Source organism: Hermetia illucens, chromosome 1 (assembly GCF_905115235.1).
Source record: "Hermetia illucens chromosome 1, iHerIll2.2.curated.20191125, whole genome shotgun sequence".
Classification (NCBI taxonomy): Eukaryota; Metazoa; Arthropoda; class Insecta; order Diptera; family Stratiomyidae; genus Hermetia; species Hermetia illucens.
Window position 1 is genome coordinate 46,707,857 of NC_051849.1, and position 15,188 is coordinate 46,723,044.

The window sequence follows — 15,188 nt, forward strand, 5'->3', positions numbered from 1 at the left end:
TCTAATTAAAAAATCTCTCAAGTGACAGTTATTTGTTTGCTTGTGGCTTTTACAGCTGTTGATGGCGGGAATCATTGTACGGAAGTTTATAAGGCCGTTCGCTGTTGGGATGAACCTGGACAATTTCTCTAGTGAGTACTTTCGCAAATAGAACATTAGATATTCTGGTTGTTAACTATAAATTTAAGACTAATGTGGCCATATTAGTATACATTACTCGAAAATACAACCGGGAAATTACCGAAAAGGAGGAAATCTTCTCGGCGGTTGCTACACAGAAAAAGGATGGAGACTTGTCGGCATAATTCAGCTGTAATGCTTTTTAAGGACTGTGTCAGGATCAATAACAGTTCCAAAGGACCACCGAACGAAAGGACTTCGGATTTATTGGTGCAAGAGCCACTGTTCGATGGCCCTTTGGACCTACGATTGGTATGTTCAGTTGTCGTCGCCAAAAGGAAGTTAGACTGTGTTGTTCACACATTATAGTCACTCTAAGTACGCATCGGGCTTTATGCAGGTCACTTTAAAAAAAAAAATACTGTTCTTTGTCAAATATAAACGTTCTTTTGGGAAGTAATCGCATGTCCATTTCGTCGTCATATTGCCCTTTTGCAGTGCGACTTAATTTCGCGCAAGTAACTTATTGTACATTGTCTTCATTCGTACACGTAAACAAACCTACCTGGACTTGCGGATTAGTTGCTGCTCTCAGTAGAAAATGGCGTCTCCTCTAATGGAAATGTGAATCGGATTGCCAAGAACAGTTAACTATATCTTGTTTAGTGGAAAGTAGTCTTTGAATCTGCTAAGGGCCCCCTTATAATTGGTTCTAACATGCAGATGTGAAATCAAAAGAAATCGAAGTGACTATGAGGTTCGCAGTAACCTGATAGTAACTTCGTCAAAGGCGGTCTGGGTAGGTAGGTATCAGTGGCCGCTCCGAGGAGCCCAATTAGCGCTTTGGTGCGCCGTTTTGATGCCACAAACTCCTAAGACCGTGACTGTTGTTATAGGAACAGGGAAGCAGAGTCCAGCTGGCTCGGATCCTCAGAGCCAGCCCGTAGCATTCACGAAGGAAAGCAGCTCTCCGACCCTGCAGCTAGAAATCTCACTGAGGTCCCCAAAGAATGGTTTACCCAGTGTCCGCAGCCTGACTCGAGCCAGAGCCGGGCAATCGCAGAGAAAGTGCATGAGGGTTTCCCCTCCTTCTCCGCAGCTTCGGCAGTGCAAGTTGTAGGGTAAGCCGAGCCTAGCGGCATGGTCCCCTATGGGCCAGTGCCCCGTGCAGACCGCCGTAATCTTGAATGCATTTGCACGCGTCTGGCACAGGAGCTCTCGTGATCGGGCTATGTTATAAGCGGGCCAAATTCTCCTTGATTTGGCACAGCTTGTAAGCTTGTAAGGCGGTCTGAATCGCTGTAAAAAAAAATAGGAGGCATGAGCCTCTAGAATCTGAATAGCTGTATAAAACTCAGGCGTCTCATTAATGGTAACTTCAATTTGAGCTGGGGAAAAAGGCGCGAGAATCGGTCCAGAATGAGGAATATCTCAATAGTACAATGCTATGCACAAATGGAGGCTCACGACGCAAAAGAGAATGAGTTTCACGTGAACAACTAAATTCAATCCAGAAGAGCGTTTCTAAGGCTAACATTGTGATTGTGATGGGTATCTAAATGCCAATGTGGGCTGGGACATGCGATGCGCAATGGTAACGACGAGATATCTTTTGCAATTTCCACCACCTTATGATTGGCGAATCATTGTGCGAACACAGAGCAAGCTTGTCATGAGGTCAGTTGGTTTTCACATACGTAACGCTCACATCAGCCCCGAAAGGGTCGCTTGCCTTCGCTTGCGCGTTGCATTCCCCGCTTCTCGTAGGATCTTTTTCTAAATAGAAACTAAAAATAAGTTTCAAATGTTAAAGTTTAAATTCAGATGTGGCCAGTGCTGTAGAATACTTCTTCTTTTTCTTCAACCTTTCTCCCGTTCACAAGTGGTTTCAGCCGGCCTTTTGGTCGTTTACCATCGACTTCGATGTTCAAACCAATCTTGGCAAGCGAATTTTTGTTAGCGCAAATTACGTAAGCAACCATCGAAGACGCCTCTCTCGCAATTTTTCCACGATCTGTGCAACCCCATAACGATCGCGGATATCCTCATTTCAAATGGGATGAAGACGTGTCACGCCACTAGTCCAACGCAACATCTTCGTCTCCATTACCACTAGACGCCGTTCATTGTATTTTATAGTCGGCCAACACTCACCACAGACAGCAACAGGTTGCGGTGAATTTTAGTTTTAAGACATTTGTTGATACGTCGATCAGAAAGAACACCAGTTGTGGAACGCCACTTCATCCAGGTTGCGTTAATGCGTGAAGCAATTTCATAACGCAGTTCTCCATTGGCTGATAGCATTTACAACGCTCAGTTCTGGGTAGATCGCTGTCTCTGACAGTGATTGTGCCTGTTTCATGGGGATCGGTCGTCAAAAATTCAGTTTTGTTTAAATTCAATCTGAGACCGAGTTCCATGAGGCGATCATTTCATTTTTGGGCAAGTTGCTCGAGATCATCTTTGCTATAAGTTGCTAGGAAAACAGCATCTGCATAAAGCAGCGTATAGGGCGTTAGACGTTGGATGTCCCGTGCGACGACGTCCATAACAAGAACAAAGAGGGGTGATGACAGGGCGCTTCCTTGATGACCACCAACAGAGACACAAAGCGGTTTTGATACACCCGCCATACTTCGAACTTTACTTGTAGAGCAATTGAACCCAGCGCACGAGTTTTTCTGACACTAACTGTTGTCGCAAAGCATACCAGATGAGTTCGGGTGGCACACGGTCAAACGCTTTTTCTAAATCCAGAAATCCAATGTAAAGAGGGCGATGCTTCTCACGGTGTTTCTCCATGAATAACCGCGCAACAGGTATTGCGTCAGTAGCTTTTTAGTTTTTGACAAATCCAGCTTGATTCACGATTGTTTCAACGATTTCGCGAATACGGTTGTCAAGAATGCGTTCAAAAATTTTCATGGTATGGGAAAGTAATCGGATCGGACGGTAATTTGAACGTTCTGTTGGAGTACCTTTCTTTTTTCATATTGGAACTGTGGTACTCTCTAGAAAGTCAGATGGTGTCCTTCCTTCCTGAATAACCCGATTAAAGAATTCACTGAGCCACAATGTGGAGTCTCAGCTCTTCTCTTTCCAGAGCTCAGATGCGATGTCGGCTTTCCCCGATTTCATTAGTTTTATTGCCTCCCCAACTTCAGTTGCGCTGACAGTTACGTCACGGTGCTTTACGTGGTCTCGAGAGTGATTCTCCTGCTTTTATCTGGCCTCGCACACTGGTCAGTGTCAGCCTAGTCAGTCTTATCAATTTAGTTGGGATACCGAATTCTCCCATGGCACGTGTACAATAGGCGGCTTTAAAGTCGATGAAAAGATGGTGCAATTGATGTCCATATTCAAACAGTTCTTCCCTCGCTTGCCGCAGAGAGAAAATCTGATATGTTACTAATTGGCCTGGAGTGAAGTCGCTTTGGAATGGGCCAATGATGTTCTGGGCGTATGGGGCTATCCGGCCTAGCAGGATAGAGGAGAATATCTTATGGATGGTACTCAGCAACGTGATACCTCTATAATTGCTGCACTGTGTGATATCTCCCTTTTTATGTATGAGACAGATAATGCCTTTTTGCCAGTTGTTAGGCATTGATTCGCTGTCCCACTCCTTGAGCACAAGTTGATGAACCGCTTGATGTAATTGGTTGCCTCCATATTTAACCAATTCGGCTGTAATTCCATCGGCTCCTGGCGGCTTATGATTTTTAAGCCGATGAATTGCACCTACTGTTTCTTCTATACTTGTCGGTGGCAATATTTGTCCGTGGGGCCAATTATCTTGGTGGCCGTATCAATGATAACGTTCTTCAGGTGATTGTGAAGATGATTTGTTGATGCTTCATCTCCAGGATCTTCGTTGACTGCAGTTATTGCGGCATCTATTTCGCCCTTATAGGTGTTGCAGAGGGCTGTGTTGTGAATGGGAGGGTGAGTTCGACATATAAGCCAATCACGCTGAAAATCTGCAGCGAATTTAGGAGAACATTGGGTGTGCAGCACTGCATCCAAGGGAAACATTGCATCCGAATTAAATGCTGCATCCTAGTGAAAACAAATGAAAGGTTAGTTTTACAAAAAGTAAAATTAACAAGAGAATGGTTACAGGAGCTACATACAAGCGAAAGTTTGGTAATAAGTTGACGTTGAATTACTACGTCTTTTGCTCTGGAATCATCGTGATCGAAATGGCTTTAGGTGTTATTTGCACAGTGGTAAGGCAGCATCTAGACGAAACCGCCCAAAAGGCAGGTCCTTGAGCCAAACAAATGTAAAAAAGATTTTCTCTAAATGGTCTGGTCTGCCATCAAGTGGACGGGGACTCAGAACTCCCCTAACAAAAAATTATAGAAAGTGTTTTTAAATATCTAGTTCATACAAAGGTAACATGCTGTTCATAAAATATTGACAATTTGCATTACTTTCTTGACTTCGTCCATTATTTAATGTGGTTTAATAAGTTCTATATTTTAATTCAAGATGCGCCAATGGAGGATGTTAAAAGATTCCAAGGAAGAATTCTCTGCAAATATACTGAACTAAATTTGAAAACAACATTAACTGGAGGCCAAAGTTTTCGGTAAGTTTATTCTTTTCGAATGCAGAGCGGTAATTAATTAAATCGATTTCTCCCTCCAAGATGGAAGCGGCTCCAAACCCACACTCCAGAGGAAATATTCATAGGAGTAATGCGTGGTTGTGTATGGACTTTGTCTCAGAATGCTACTCATCTGATTTATCAAGTTATTTGTAACAAAAGCGTTTTAAAAGGAGACTTTTCTCACAATGCACTACACTGGGAGCGAATATTGCGAGATTATTTTCGGTTGGACATCAATTTGGAAGTGTGCTATGCAGCATGGAAAGCGGCACATGATCATTTCAAACAGACTGCTTCTTATTTCTGTGCCGTCCGAGTTCTGAATCAAGAGCTAGTGGAAAATTTGATATCATTCCTCTGTAGCCAGAATAATCACATCAACAGGTATAATCATATTTGTAACAAATTTTCCAATCTATTTATGCCCATTACAGGATAACAAATTTGGTGGAAAGGATATGCGCCGATTATGGGAAGAAAATTTGCGGGTATAAATGTGGGGATTATCATGCATTTCCTGAGTTAGAGGAGTTAAATGTACCAGAGGTAAAATATCTTGTTTTTGGTTTTCAGCGGTTCTTATGATTTTTTTTATAATATAATGACGAAAAGTCGATACATCATCCTCTGTGAAATATATTTACATTCATGATGGAACCAGTCTACAAAGAAAGAGAAGGAAGAGGGGGATCCACTTCCATCCCTCACCTGCCGTTTAATAAAACTTTAAGTGCGTGGGTTCGCATCAGAATCTGAAAAATCAAGCAAACATGGGAATTCATACAACCTTAACGAAAGATCAAGTGCTAAACCCGAAAATTGAAAATAATAAAATTTATCGACTCGACCCCCGCGTAGAGTCGTAAAACTCCGGCTTAAATGCCGTAATCGAGACGAAGGATCTACGACGAATCATATCCCCAATCGATGCTTCTCCTGCCTCCCTGCTTTTCTCAAATAAAAAAATAGCTGCTATTCATTTCATTATATTGAATATACAGGAAAAATCAGAAAAACAAAAAAATAGAAGAAGGAAAGAAAACAATAATTCAGAAGAAATTCATGAGAAATTGCCATTCGAACTTCTATTAAATCACAAAATGACGACACTACAATGGACAGATCCTGATCTAGCCTATACGCACTTTTTCGCGTTGCCATCCCGGATCCATTGGAATCATCCAATAAGTAGTGAGGAATGGAGGTGGGGTTGAATATCTTAAGCTTTTGTTCTCCCCCTTTGACCAGAGACCTAATAAAGTCTGGAAAAATTGGCAGTTCCCAAATCAGTAAAAATTATACTTTTTTATAATTTCTGCCGATTATTGCTCCCGCTTTTCCCTGATAATGATAACGAACTCGAACGACGACGTATTTGAAGAGCTATCCACTTAGGCGGAAATTCGTCTTCTAAGCTCTTAAGATACGGTCGGTGTTCAATTTGAGTTTATATGAAAACTCCCGTAAAATTTAGTTAAAATATTTTTTATTGCCGAAAATTTAAGTATATTTATGCAGAAGAAATTACATATAGAAACCATGGGTTGCTTGGATCATGATAAGAATAACTGTTATCTTAGTTTTACTTTCCATATCCAGTCAAGCTCCGCCAAGTCAGCTACATTACCATCAAGAATATGCACCTTTTTCGGGTCGACATTCATGTGTTTGAAGAAATTGTTCTACATATAGTAATGGTAGCTTTTCTCGTGGTCTCTCTACATGGACAATGGAGTACTCTAATTGGTAAGCCCAAAACAAAGTACCAATCTGGACCAGGCTTGAGAGCATTTATCCGTTTCATTACATATCGAGCAGAATCAAGAATAAGTAATTTCCTTGTGCACACTTCCAAAAGGAAGATACTTAAAACTCCATTTGCCAGTGAATTTAACTTCGAATCGATGGGTAATAGCCCGAAAATCACAAAAATCGGAGCCAATTAGCTACTTCTCCAATCAAAATTCAACTACACGCACACTCCCATCGGTTATCGTCCTCAAACGGGCTTCTTCGGACGGTAGTCCAACTAAAACCTCACCAAACATGCACAATGTTTCATCTTGCTCATCCGGCCCAGGTCCCGCTTATTTCTGCTTTCGCTTCAAATTCAAAACCGGTGGTAGCAAAAGCAAAATTTACATCAGATTTTTCCCATTATGAAAACCAGTTCTCATTCGCCCTACCCAGAAACAAACGATGGCTATAATATGTACCCAATAATATGCAGAATGAGCAGGCTTGTATGGAAGCAAAAGGTCGACAACCTTTTCGCAATATCAAAATTTCAAATAAATTGGAAGGAGCGCATTGGAGAAGCTAAGGAGTACTGAAATATGAAAAAAAAATGAAAAAATGATGCATATGCATCCAGACGTACTCTCTCGTCAGATTGTCACTGGACAAGGCGAATGAAGTGTTGAACATGTGGCAAAGCCGCGGACACTACACTGTATAATAATAATAATCGTTGGCACAATAATAATATATTAGAACACTTAATTCAAGACCGTAACGGACAATACAGAATTACAGTATCCTGCAGAAGGCAGTGTGGTTAGCATTACCCTCGCACGTGATTGTTACTCTGATTTGACTCGGGTACCTCTTCATAGCTGAGTCGACTGATGCCCGTCATCCAGTCACGTTCCAAATCCCACTGGCGCCAGTGAGATTTAAACCGCGACAACAGCCTAGCGCTCTAAACACTGAGCTATTCTGATACTTACTCGCTGCCAACGCCGTCGTTACCACTTATTTAGTAATTCCTTCCTTCTAACCTATCATAAATTAGCTTCGTCTTATCGGTCAGAATGTCAATCAACATCATTCCGGGAATGTCAGATCGTCCGAGACGGTCCTGAAGGCGCTTCTTTAAACCATGCTCATTTGGGAATGAATTTCACTGCTTTGACTATAAGTAAACAACGAATGTTATGTGAATATTGATATTTGTCATGAACCTTGCCAGGGTCATGCTGGCACCGATTGTGGTTGTCTTACGTAAGCAAATTGCAGATGCTGTTTAGAGTTTAGCGTAGCATCTATAATCACTCCATGGTTTTAGATACAACTTTGAGACCGTTGATAATTTCTCCTATCTAGGGTCGAAAATCACAACCGATAACAACTACGAGAGTGAAATTCGCAGTTATTGGCATCAAATAGAGCCTATTTTAGCTTACAAGGACTGTTTCGCTCGAAACGTCTCACGACAGGATCAAAGCTCTTACTGTACAAGACAATGATCCTGCCAGTCTCCTTAGAAAACTGGGGTTCTTAGCAAGTTGCAAACTTTTAGCTACGCTCGAGAAAATAATTTTTAGTCCCCTACAAGAAGATGGACGATTCCCTAGCCTACATAATGACGAAATCTATAAGCGATACCATGACCATGTGGTTGCGGTGGGTGAATCACATAATCAGTATGGATGAGGATGATCCAGCCCGGAAAGTCTATAAGACGTGGCTGACCCTATCTCATATGAAAGCGATGGCGTAAGCCAGGACGCTAGACAGCTATCGAATTGGTGGTTACTCAGCACAAAACCGGATTGTTATACCGTTGATGCCGAAGATATTAGATAATTAGTGCTGATCTCATGAATGGCCCTGAAATGTGTGGAAATATTTCCTTACGTTGCTTTTTGATGAACACCGCTTCGACTTTAGTGATTATTTTGGATGTGTACAACTTAAAACCTTCGAGAAGTCTTAAGTTGGCAACGGTGCTATATGTGTGTGTGTTTGAGGTGGGGAGAGGTAGAGCCTCTGATCACTAAAACTTTAGTGGTCCATTGTACTCGATTCCACCGTCTAACGGAATATCCCGGATTCGTTTTTGTATCGCAAGATTTCCGTTAGTGGATGTGATGCTATCCGTTGCAGTTGGAGCACATCAGCACCAAAAACTTGATGTCTGATGCGTCCGTAAGCGGAGCCCTCACGTAGAAAATGTTCCGTGGATTCCGCTTCTTCATTACAGGATGGACAGCTATCATCTTGGATAATTCCTATTCTGAACATATGCCCAGCAAGTGAATTATGGCCAGTGAGAATGCCCACAATATTTCTGCAAATCTTCCTGCTTTTCGACAGGATAAACTTTGCAGTATGTCTGTTTGGTTCTGACAGAAAGAGTTTGGTCTATCTAGCAGCATTAACGCTTCGCCACCTGTCATTATGGGAAGTTTGTACCCAGTTCTTGATAGCAGCATCAGCCAATGCTACCGACACCTCAATTGCTGGTTCCGGTCCGGGCATGGGGAAAGTTGAAGCCTCTTTTGCTAAGCCATCCGAGATATCATTTCCCTCTACACCACAATGACCAGGTACCTAGAGTAAATCCACCCTATTGAATTTAAAAACAGAATTCAATCAATTTCTACATTCCTGAACGATTTTTGAAGTGATTAAAGTACTACCCAACGCCCTCAATGCAGCTTGACTATCCCTACAGATTACGATGCACTTGGCATTCAACCGCTCGTCAATCATCAAGGTTGCAGCTGGTGCTACATACTATATGTCATATCGTGCCTTTTTCACTTAGCTTTCGATAAGTGCGACTAAGTAGCTGAATACACCGATCACCACGAGACACCTACTTACAACTCTGGACATCATTGCGTTTATCCTACTGGTACTATCTTTTCTATTTATTGCAATTTCCGATAAGCCGGTAATCAATGCAATAATTGGCTCCATCGATGGTACAATCTCTTATAATTTGCCCGCTCCAGCAGTTTGACTATTGTTTGCTGTGAGGCTTACAAGTTCGGAGTAACCATACTAGCTCTGGTATTGGCATAATGCCTAACTCCTGAATAATCTTCAGAAGGAGATCGCCCTTACGCCCTTCTCTACTGGTTTATATTCCTGTCTTTCTATAGAGTTGTCTGAATCAATTCCTCTTTTTTCGATGTATAGCTAGCTAGTTTTTTGCGAGCATCCTTTCATCTTTTGGTGAGTCGCACTTACTGCTCCGTCAAACGCTCTTGTGCGGGGATACGCCGATCGAAAAACAGATGGATTACTATTCCATCACCACTTATATTCAAGATTGTGTGTCATATCCACATTGATGTTTTACACGTCGTCGCGATGAAGGACTTTAACCGATGGATTGCCTGGCATACAATTCACTGGCACTTGAAGACATTCACTGAGCTAATGCAAAACTTGATCTTCATTAACCAATATAACTTCCAACTATACGAAAACGTCCGAAAAGCAACGTCCTTCCGCATTCTTAAGTGAACTTCACTGCACTGTGGCTCATGGATTAAAATCACCGTTATCGCCGTCCTCTTGCATTCTAAGAAGAAGCTGTCCCGCATGGGGACGTAGCAACTATGAGCATGTATGCCGCCTATTTCGACCTAGTTGCGGGTTGTCCCATATGTCACTTGTTTACCGTAGGTTCATAATGCCGGTCTCTCAAATCGATCACCAATACATTTCTACAAACATTTCTATGGCCGATCAACGGCACTTGTGTTATAATCTACCCTTTCATGATTTCCATACATGAGACACTTGAAAATGACCAGCGGTCCATCCGGTACAGATTCTTTCTACGTCCAGGGAATTGTACGCTGTTTCGGCTGGTTTTCGTAAGGTATCCCCAATACGTGCACGTTTAACTCAACTCAGTTTGGAGCGTTATCAGAAAAAGCACCGTCAATCTACCAGATTCCATTCAGATGAAATTATGTTCCTTAGATCATCTGAAAATCTATTCTTTTCAACACAGAGTAATAAAAAAGTCAATTGGATCTTGCAAATATTCTTAAATCTTACTTTAATTATAAATTTCACTATTGCTCAAATGTTAAGACTTCTCCTTTTGCAGTTAGAAAAGAAATTACGGGCGAGTAAATTTGGCTATAGAGCCTCGTATATTTCTAAAGCAGTAAGTATGATAATTGAAAAAGGCGGTACGGCCTGGCTTGAAAATCTAAAGCAACTTTCGTACAAAGAAGCAAAAGTTGAGCTTATGACCATACCAGGCATCGGACCTAAGGTACGCCAATCTCATTTGACGATCCAAGGGCACATCAGTTTCAATTAATTCTTAATTGCAGGTAGCAGATTGCATATGTCTCATGTCTTTGGGTCATTTGGGCGCTATACCCGTTGACACGCATATCTATGAAGTAGCCTCTCTACATTACCTCCCACATTTGCGGAAAACAAAAACTATAACGAGTAAAGCATATGAAGAAATCGGTGATGTTTTTAGAAATATTTATGGCCCATTCGCTGGATGGGCTCAAACGGTAAATTCACTTGATGTTTGCGTTGATAATATATGAAAGTCTAATGTACATATATTTCGTTTATAGGTGATATTTTGTGCAGAGCTGAAACGCTTCAACAACAAAAAGGCTGGTAAAAAGAAATAGGACTGTCCACCGTTTCGGTAACTCTAATGAAAATGTCTTCCGAAAACCATATTCAATGCCTATCAGTGTAGGAATCTTAAATTCGAAATGTATGATGGAAAACACGGTGAAATTTCCAACTTTTGTTTCTCATTTCATGTAAATAAACTGCCATATTTTATATTTTGATATTTACTTGTAATCAAAGTCGTTACACTAATCTTGTTACCTTGTTTAAGTCTGTGCAAAATATTTTATTTAAATGTACAAAAATTGTTTGCATTGTTTCACAAATGTTTAAATAAAATGCCGTGTAAGTCATTTCACAAGTAACCTAATGTAAAATGATTCTAGAAGTAAAATAAGATGATGTAGTGTATAAAAAACAATATTTCAGCTTACCAAAACTGTTACGCCCCAAGCAAACAAAAATGCCACGTCGTCCATTAAGGCCATTCAAGAGTCGGCCCACCTTTTTCATACCTTCATAAAAATCTAGGTGCAGCTCAACTAGACAATGTGACGTCCATTAAAATCTGCTCCGGAAATTGCACGACCAGCCTAATTTTGGTGAAATAGTTTTCCTCGCCCTAATAAACAACCCCGAATCGGACTACACTAGCCTGATCAGAACAAATAGTAATCGAAAGCGGCGACGGCAGGTGAAACTACTCATTTAAGCGTCCCTTAGTAGTTTTGCAATATCTATGCTGCGTTTTCATTTATAAAACCACTTTGTCGTGCCTTTTATCGTATAACGGACATTTCTCTTCAATGCTCAGCTCAAGGCATCCATGACAGTCGTTTACCTTGGTCATTTCGTTTGATTAAAGTAGCTCATAAACAATGGCATTGCGGTGAAAATTGTAGAAAGCCACAAACCCCTCATCATTATCATCACGATCCCCAATACAATACTTTTCTAACATATTGCCGTGGGAGGTGTTATCATAGCCCACATTGGCGTTCAGATCACCTATCATGATCACAATGTCACGTTTAGGAAGCCTCCTGGATTGCATTCAGTTGTTCATACAAAGCTTCCTTCTCTGCATCAGAAGTGTCCTTCAGTAAATGCCATTCGTCTGGATTGAGTTTAGCTCACCTAATTTCTGGGGTACTTAAGTATTACGCGACTATTCAAACTATAATGACTCTTCCCTCCCATAAATCCGATTTCTCGGACGCAATTGAGAGGAAATATTCGTTATAAAGTGGCAAGAATCACAATATTTCGATGCCAGAAGAAAATTAGCTAAAAGAAGACGATCCGAATAACTAAAGCTCGCCATCCACGTTCAGTTACGCCGAAAGAGCCCGATCGCCAGTTGAACTGAAATTACCAACCACGTACCGACAAAACAAGTGGCATCATTAGTTCAACTCTGGACATGGAAGGTGTTGAGATGCAAATCTGAGATATTTTACTGCTTGAGCATTTATCAAAAATGTTTACCAGCGATGAAGACGCCCATAAAATTCTCCCTCACAGTCCGACAGACCAACTGCATCCCATCCACGGTACAACCGTCGATCAACTGCGGACTCTTCAGGCGTAACTGACAGGCCGAACTGAACGTGGATGGCAGACTTAAGACAGACATTCCACTAGAGCTTGATTGAGAATATCAATATAATAAAGATTAAATTAAACTTTGCCGCCGAATATTACGCGGAAATCTTTATAAGAGGCGTTGAAGGTAATTTATCGAACTAATGAACGATATTGAGGGAGGCGTTTCCACTTAACACCGTGGTGGTACCAATTGCTTTCATGAAGTGCTGGTCATTTTCCAAACGTGCCACAAGATAGTCTGATAGGAAATAGTTTTAAATAGTCTGCATGTCGAACACGGGTATAGCTAAATAAGCAGAGAAGGTCATTTATGAGGAACAGGAATGTATATGTATGTATATGGCTGTCATAGACTCCTATTTCGTCCGGATAGCTGAGTGCTTAGAGCACAAGACAGTCGTACGGAAGGTCGCGGTTCAAATCTCACTGATGGCAGGGGGATTTATATCGTGGTTTGACGTCGGATACCAGTCGACTCAGCTATGAATGAGTACCTGAGTCAAATCAGGGTAATAATCTCGGGCGAGCGCAATGCTGACTACATTGTCTCCTACAATATACTGTAGTGTACCGTTACGGTTGAATGAAGTGCTCTAACACACTTCAAGGCCCTAATCCAATATGGATTGTTGCGCCAACGATTATTATTATTATAGTCTCCTATTTGTGGCATACAGCCTCAACTACACCTACGCGCCATCGCTGTCGATTCACGGCAATGTGCTTCCGAGAAATTTGCACTCCTCTACTATTCTAAGCCATGTAGCTTTAGAGCAACTCACTCGTCCACCATCCTGAGATAGAGGGTTACATTGCATGGTACAATCGCCCCTCGTTAATGACTTATCCAAAGTCATTTCCGCTCTCTGATTAACACACCCAGGGGTATCTGGCCCGTATACCGAAAAAATTCTTCATTATTTATTGTTCTAGGCGAGAATATCTCGACGCCGACATGAACTGATTAAAGCTTGGAACTTTTGTGTGACAGTGGCACTCACTTCCCAGGTACTACTCCTATATCAACTTAATGAAACTTGAGATAGATACTTTTCCAAATTTTGGAAAAAGCAACGAAGACGGATTTAGCAGTGCTAATACGTCGAGCGACATCATCGCCGTCAACAGAAACAACATTTCCTAGATATAAAATTGATCAACACCTTCGATATCCTGCCTATTAACACGGATAGGAAGAATACGATGACTGGTCAGACTGAGAACTTTGGTTTTGTTGGTATTTATCTTCAGTTCAAATCTGCTGGTGAGAGAACAAGCAAATGCCATCGCCGTAGTTGCAGCGCCGCGTGAAGAACCTCCCACGTACCCCAAACAATTACCGAAAACAAGAAGAAAAAGTGCCGGTGAGAGGATACAATCTTGTCGGACAAGACTTTGCACTTCAAATTCTTCTGGGTATCTAACAACTTCATCCCCACTAGAGACAAAGCACTTTTGATGGTGGCCTCTTGTAAATATTTTTAGGCGTGTTGTTTAAGTTTTGTGCCGTTTGCGCAGTAAGAAAAATTTCCCATTTGTGGATAACATACGAATCGCGAAGATGGTCAGTACTAAATTTGGCGGGTCGATGCAATAGCTGTACGTAAGCAAAGATAGATCAGATGATGGTCGCTTTCACAATCTGGCGAAGATTTCTTCTGAAGTTTGGGCAGATTTATATTCAATATAATTCGCACTCACATTGTATTTTGATTTAAGCAAACTTCCACTTCGTCACGAATTCCATAAAATTTACACTGACCAAAAAATTACAAGGCAAAAACGGTTTGCAGTTTCTTAGCAAGGCGCAAGGACGAAAACTGCGGTGGCGATTCTCTTTGAAACCGAATGTGTTGGTGTTGGAATAATCTGTCGACAACACTGTACGTGAACCTCGTTGATCGAGTGATGAGAAACAAGTTCACTATTGCAAGTGGATGTTCAACTTGTTTGAGGGTTAAGGGACTCCTAGGTCCACATCAACTTGATGACGGACCGGTCAAATTCGGAAGCAACTTACTTCCACTCTTGTGGTCCTCGGACCCCATTTTTTGGGTTAAACACCCAAATTAGTAAAAAGAACGATTGACGGTTTCGGCCAGGATAGCAATGTTCAACGCAATTGGTAGATCGAAGATGTGGGAAAATTTGTCAACATATATCTCCCTGTAAAGCTCGCAGGCTCGATGATACAGACGAATTAAAGTGATCGGCACTGGTAGAGGAGAAACTTTGATGACATATGTGTTTAACTTACTTTTGTGATTATTTCTCTCTACCATGGGGCACTGTACGCGTTTTACACCACGTGGGGAATAGATTAGGTCAAGTTCTGCAGATTTGCAGGATCCTTTCAAGAAAATCCCAAAGAAGTGCACAATATTGATTGCAATAGCTGAAAATAAATGTACGAGCGTGTGTTCATAAGAGGCCATGATCTTATGAACACATGAAAAAGCACTAAGAAAGCTTATGAAACAATATAAAG

At 41.4% G+C, this 15,188-nt stretch overlaps 1 protein-coding gene across 1 annotated transcript; it reads left to right on the forward strand.

Annotated features, from left to right (window-relative positions):
• The first annotated feature begins 40 nt into the window (after positions 1-40).
• Positions 41-11,457, forward strand: LOC119646188 (N-glycosylase/DNA lyase). Its single transcript, XM_038046571.1, has 7 exons — positions 41-131; positions 4,618-4,717; positions 4,778-5,122; positions 5,173-5,284; positions 10,593-10,763; positions 10,825-11,019; positions 11,086-11,457. Exons 1-7 carry the CDS (start codon positions 62-64, stop codon positions 11,143-11,145), a joined length of 1,053 nt encoding a protein of 350 aa, XP_037902499.1. The 5' UTR covers positions 41-61; the 3' UTR covers positions 11,146-11,457.
• Positions 11,458-15,188: the final 3,731 nt, after the last annotated feature.